Genomic DNA, 6,696 nt, shown 5'->3' on the forward strand with positions numbered 1-6,696 from the left:
TCCCCTCATCTCCCTCAATTTTTTAACTCTCGGAAATATTTGGTGAATCAAAGCATTATCAAAGTTTGAACATAAAATACCCAAAGCACAAATACTCTCAGAACGCCCACTGGCCTCAAGTGTTGGATCTCTAATTTATACACAGCTCCAACCTGGGCCTGTTGCGAGAGTACAAACCTCGTTGAGCAGCGATAAAGGGTAAAGATTAAAACACAATCTCTCCCTGGAGGTCACTCGCTGCAAAAAATTAAATATAGCCCAGTGACAACACTGCTCCCAACTCCATCCATCCCAGTTCCCACAATCTGCATCGACTATGGAATCAGAGCCAGGGAAACAAAGACTATCAAATCCAGGCCCTCTGCTTCTCAATCTCAGTGTGACACCTCAAAGAAGGGTTAATTGTTGGCCCTGTCATAGGATCAATGGAAGCACGTTAGTGAGCTGTGCTGTGAACTCGGGGCTCTCAAGCCTCAGCTCTCGTCACCCTGCATCTAAGTTCTCTGGGTTCAGTTAAATGGGATGTGTCACTACGGGGAGAGAGAGTGTGTCTCAATATCGGACTGACTGAGACTCTCCCCGGGTGAGTGTGAGTAAGTGGTGTGTCACTACAGGGGGAGAGAGTGTGTCTCAATATCGGACTGACTGAGACTCTCCCCGGGTGAGTGTGAGTAAGTGGTGTGTCACTACGGGGAGAGAGAGTGTGTCTCAATATCGGACTGACTGGGACTCTCCCCGGGTGAGTGTGAGTAAGTGGTGTGTCACTACGGGGAGAGAGAGTGTGTCTCAATATCGGACTGACTGGGACTCTCCCGAGTGAGTGTGAGTAAGTGGGGTGTCACTACGGGGAGAGAGAGTGTGTCTCAATATCGGACTGACTGGGACTCTCCCCGAGTGAGTGTGAGTAAGTGGGGTGTGTCACTATGGGGAGAGAGTGTGTGTCTCAATATCGGACTGACTGAGACTCTCCCGGGGTGAGTGTGAGTAAGTGGTGTGTCACTACGGGGAGAGAGAGTGTGTCTCAATATCGGACTGACTGAGACTCTCCCCGGGTGAGTGTGAGTAAGTGGTGTGTCACGACAGGGAGAGAGAGTGTGTCTCAATATCGGACTGACTGAGACTCTCCCCGGGTGAGTGTGAGTAAGTGGGGTGTCACGACAGGAGAGAGAGTGTGTCTCAATATCGGACTGACTGAGACTCTCCCCGGGTGAGTGTGAGTAAGTGGTGTGTCACTACAGGGAGAGAGAGAGTGTGTCTCAATATCGGACTGACTGAGACTCCCCGGGTGAGTGTGAGTAAGTGGGGTGTCACGACAGGGAGAGAGAGTGTGTCTCAATATCGGACTGACTGAGACTCTCCCCGGGTGAGTGTGAGTAAGTGGGGTGTCACTACGGGGAGAGAGAGTGTGTCTCAATATCGGACTGACTGAGACTCTCCCCGGGTGAGTGTGAGTAAGTGGTGTGTCACGACAGGGAGAGAGAGTGTGTCTCAATATCGGACTGACTGAGACTCTCCCCGGGTGAGTGTGAGTAAGTGGTGTGTCACTACAGGGGGAGAGAGTGTGTCTCAATATCGGACTGACTGAGACTCTCCCCGGGTGAGTGTGAGTAAGTGGTGTGTCACGACAGGGAGAGAGAGTGTGTCTCAATATCGGACTGACTGAGACTCTCCCCGGGTGAGTGTGAGTAAGTGGTGTGTCACTACGGGGAGAGAGAGTGTGTCTCAATATCGGACTGACTGAGACTCTCCCCGGGTGAGTGTGAGTAAGTAGGGTGTGTCACTACGGGGAGAGAGTGTGTCTCAATATCGGACTGACTGAGACTCTCCCCGGGTGAGTGTGAGTAAGTGGGGTGTCACTACGGGGAGAGAGTGTGTCTCAATATCGGACTGACTGAGACTCTCCTCGGGTGAGTGTGAGTAAGTGGGGTGTGTCACTACAGGGAGAGAGAGTGTGTCTCAATATCGGACTGACTGAGACTCTCCCCGGGTGAGTGTGAGTAAGTGGGGTGTCACTACGGGGAGAGAGAGTGTGTCTCAATATCGGACTGACTGAGACTCTCCCCGGGTGAGTGTGAGTAAGTGGGGTGTCACTACGGGGAGAGAGAGTGTGTCTCAATATCGGACTGACTGAGACTCTCCCCGGGTGAGTGTGAGTAAGTGGGGTGTGTCACTACGGGGAGAGAGTGTGTCTCAATATCGGACTGACTGAGACTCTCCCCGGGTGAGTGTGAGTAAGTGGGGTGTCACTACGGGGAGAGAGAGTGTGTCTCAATATCGGACTGACTGAGACTCTCCCCGGGTGAGTGTGAGTAAGTGGGGTGTGTCACTACGGGGAGAGAGAGTGTGTCTCAATATCGGACTGACTGAGACTCTCCCCGGGTGAGTGTGAGTAAGTGGGGTGTCACTACGGGGAGAGAGAGTGTGTCTCAATATCGGACTGACTGAGATTCTCCCCGGGTGAGTTTCTTGATGAATCAGTTTCCAAACTCGAACACAGTGAGGGGAATAAGGCAACTTTGCTGCCCTTAAACCAATTAACAATTGTTAACATAAGAAACAGGAGCAGGAGTAGGCCATTCGGCCCCTCAAACCTGCTCCGCCATTCAATCAGATCATTAGCTGATCTTCGACCTCAACTGCACTTTTCTGCCCGATCCACATATCCCTTGATTCCCCGAGAGTCCAAAAATCTCTCCATCTCAGCCTTGAATATATTCAATGACTCAGCATCCACAGCCCTCTGGGGTAGAGAATTCCAAAGATTCACAACCCTCTGAGTGAAGAAATTCCTCCTCATCTCAGTCTTGAATGGCCGACCCCTTATCCTGAGACTATGCCCCCTGGTTCTAGACTCTCCAGCCAGGGGGAAACAGCCTCTCAGCATCTACCCTGTCCAGTCCTCTAAGGATTTTATACGTTTCAATGAGTTAAAAACAATTTGAACAAGAAATGTGATCAATGATTTGGTTTAAGTGCAATTCAGTCAGATTTAACTTCATTGATTTATGCTCTTACCAAATAAAAATATTATATAAAATCACTTTTATTTCTATACATTTGCTCAGCTCGGTAATTCTCAATAGCCTGGGGGTGGGGGGATTGGGGGGGGGGAATGTCTGCTCCCTCAGCTTTCCCCAAGCAGGATATAATTAGTTACATTACACGGGTTATTCTGATCTCTAAACGTCATCCCTCTCCGAGGCATCAATTTACAAGTTCCATTCCTGACATTCCTCAGCTGCACTTCCAACACCAGAGCTCTTTCCCAGACTGGCACTAGGATGTTGCACTTTTTCAGACTGGCACTAGGATGTTGCACTTTTCCAGATTAGCACTAGGATGTTGCACTTTTCCAGACTGGCACTAGGATGTTGCACTTTTCCAGATTAGCACTAGGATGTTGCACTTTTCCAGACTGGCACTAGAATGTTGCACTTTTCCAGACAGGCACTAGGATGTTGCACTTTTCCAGATTAGCACTAGGATGTTGCACTTTTCCAGACTGGCACTAGGATGTTGCACTTTTCCAGACTGGCACAAGGATGTTGCACTTTCGCAGACTGGCACTAGGGTGTTGCACTTTTCCAGATTAGCACTAGGATGTTGCACTTTCCCAGACTGGCACTAGAATGTTGCACTTTCCCAGACTGGCACTAGGATGTTGCACTTTTCCAGATTAGCACTAGGATGTTGCACTTTCCCAGACTGGCACTAGGATGTTGGACTTTTCCAGATTAGCACTAGGATGTTGCACTTTTCCAGATTAGCACTAGGATGTTGCACTTTTCCAGACTGGCACTAGGATGTTGCACTTTTCCAGGCTGGTACTAGGATGTTGCACTTTTCCAGATTGGCACTAGGATGTTGCACTTTTCCAGATTAGCACTAGGATGTTGCACTTTCCCAGACTGGCACTAGGATGTTGCACTTTTCCAGATTAGCACTAGGATGTTGCACTTTTCCAGACTGGCACTAGGATGTTGCACTTTTCCAGACTGGCACTAGGATGTTGCACTTTTGCAGACTGGTACTAGGATGTTGCACTTTTCCAGACTGGCACTAGGATGTTGGACTTTTCCAGACTGGCACTAGGATGTTGCACTTTTCCATATTAGCACTAGGATGTTGCACTTTCCCAGACTGGCACTAGGATGTTGCACTTTTCCAGACTGGCACTAGGATGTTGCACTTTTCCAGACTGGCACTAGGATGTTGCACTTTTCCAGACTGGTACTAGGATGTTGCACTTTTCCAGACTGGCACTAGGATGTTGCACTTTTCCAGACTGGCACTAGGATGTTGCACTTTTCCAGACTGGCACTAGGATGTTGCACTTTTCCAGACTGGCACTAGGATGTTGCACTTTTCCAGACTGGCACTAGGATGTTGCATTTGTCCAGATTAGCACTAGGATGTTGCACTTTTCCAGATTAGCACTAGGATGTTGCACTTTCCCAGATTCACACTAGGATGTTGCATTTGTCCAGATTAGCACTAGGATGTTGCACTTTCCCAGACTGGCACTAGGATGTTGCACGTGTCCAGGTTAGCACCAGGATGTTGCACTTGTCCAGATTAGCACTAGGATGTTGCACTTTCCCAGATTAGCACTAGGATGTTGCACTTTTCCAGACTGGCACTAGGATGTTGCACTTTCCCAGATTAGCACTAGGATGTTGCACTTTCCCAGACTGGCACTAGGATGTTGCACTTTCCCAGACTGGCACTAGGATGTTGCACTTTTCCAGACTGGCACTAGGATGTTGCACTTTCCCAGATTCACACTAGGATGTTGCATTTGTCCAGATTAGCACTAGGATGTTGCACTTTTCCAGATTAGCACTAGGATGTTGCACTTTTCCAGATTAGCACTAGGATGTTGCACTTTCCCAGATTAGCACTCGGATGTTGCACTTGTCCAGATTAGCACTAGGATGCTGCACTTGTCCAGATTAGCACTAGGATGTTGCATTTGTCCAGATTAGCACTAGGATGTTGCACTTGTCCAGATTAGCACTCGGATGCCACACTCTCTCTCTCTCCCCCCCCCCCCCACTCCGACCAGCTCACGTGGAAATAAATGATATTTTCTAAGAACTTGAAAAGGTACTTAAGGATTTGGATTTTAAAGACAGCCCGTGCTATTTTAGAAGATCTGTTATTAGCACCGAGAAACCGAACACCTCGCCTCCCATCGATGGGGAACATCAGCGGCCCACTTTTGGACACCTCGTAAAAATGAGACAAGTGTCACCTAACCCTCGACTCCTGCGACCTCAAAAGGATCACCTTCAGTAATCTCTACTTCAACCAGATCTAAACCCATCTGTTTACAAGAAAATAATCAGTCGATGAAAAGATTTTAAAGGTTCTGGTTTTGATTTTAAATAATTTGTCTCGAAGCAAGCAAATTCCTCATTAAAAAAATGATTCCGGTGCGAAAGAGAGTCGGAAACTTTCTCACAAGAAAATAAATGCATTGCAATTAAACTCTGATTAATTTATTTAAAATAAAACAAAGTTTGGAAAACTTAACACTTTCGGAAAAACTTAAAACCTGCCCAACTTTTAGAAAACTTGAAACTTCTGCCCAACTTTTAGTAAACTTTTGGAAAACTTAAAACTTTTGGAAAAGTTTTGGAAAACTTAAAACTTTTGGAAAAGTTTTGGGAAAGTTTTGGAAAACTTAAAACTTTTGGAAAAGTTTTGGAAAAGTTAAAACTTTTGGAAAAGTTTTGAAAAAGTTTTGGAAAACTTAAAACTTTTGGAAAAGTTTTGGAAAACTTAAAACTTTTGCATTTTTGTTAAGTACAGTAATTCGTTTCTTTCCCACTAACCTTCCTCTGTTGTTTCTCCCAGGCTGGGTCCAGGAGCAGATCTCTGTCCCAATCATCTTCCTGTTGCATGTACTGTTCAGTCACATACGTGGTGTGGTTGTATATGACCTGCGTTTCGATTTGTGTCATTTTCCCCTCTTCTTATTCCTTCTCTCAGTGCAATGAATTGGGTTTTTTTTCCTGTATATATTAGAAACGATTCTATTTGCTTTTCTGTCTCCCCTGTTTCCCCCCAGTACCGGGCAGTGAGTGTGAAGCTTGTTATTAAAGCGTAGATCTTCCCTGCTCCCAGCGCCGAGCTCCCTGCTCCAAACCCACACACGTGGGCGCACTGCAATAAGTATTATAGAGAGCGGGCGGACCCGGCTTTAATTGGACAGAAGGAGGGGCTTCAACAAAACTTTCCAACAATCAGAGAACACAATCTCCTGTTTGACACTGGGGACCTTAACAGGGACATTGGAGTAAGGACTGAGGCTCCAGACAGCGGTGGAGTGTGTCCTGGGCTTCTGTTATCAGCCTCACCCCTTCCTGGTTCATCTTACACTGGATGGGGGTTAATTCATCTCCCCCAGTCCCCCGAGCCACAATCTCTCCCGGTCCCCAAACCCCAATCTCCCCCGGTCCCCCGATCCCCCGAACCGCAATCTCCCCCGGTCCCCCGAACCGCAATCTCCCCCGGTCCCCCGAACCCCAATCTCCCCCGGTCCCCCGAACCCCAATCTCCCCCGGTCCCCCGAACCCCAATCTCCCCCGGTCCCCCGAACCACAATCTCCCCCAGTCCCCCGAACCCCAATCTCCCCCAGTCCCCGAACCACAATCTCCCCCAGTCCCCCGAGCCTCAATCTCCCCGTCCCC

General features: G+C 48.1%; 1 protein-coding gene across 1 annotated transcript in view; it reads right to left on the minus strand.

The window, feature by feature from the left end:
- The window catches only part of zgc:165653 (uncharacterized protein LOC100006671 homolog), a 56,912-nt gene extending 50,741 nt beyond the window's left edge, over positions 1-6,171 (minus strand). Inside the window, exon 1 of the mRNA XM_067975769.1 lies at positions 5,838-6,171. Coding sequence (XP_067831870.1) covers positions 5,838-5,966 — 129 coding nt within the window. The 5' untranslated portion in view covers positions 5,967-6,171. The remainder of the gene's footprint in view (positions 1-5,837) is intronic.
- Positions 6,172-6,696: the final 525 nt, after the last annotated feature.

Source organism: Heptranchias perlo, chromosome 43, assembly GCF_035084215.1.
Source record: "Heptranchias perlo isolate sHepPer1 chromosome 43, sHepPer1.hap1, whole genome shotgun sequence".
Lineage (NCBI taxonomy): Eukaryota > Metazoa > Chordata > Chondrichthyes > Hexanchiformes > Hexanchidae > Heptranchias > Heptranchias perlo.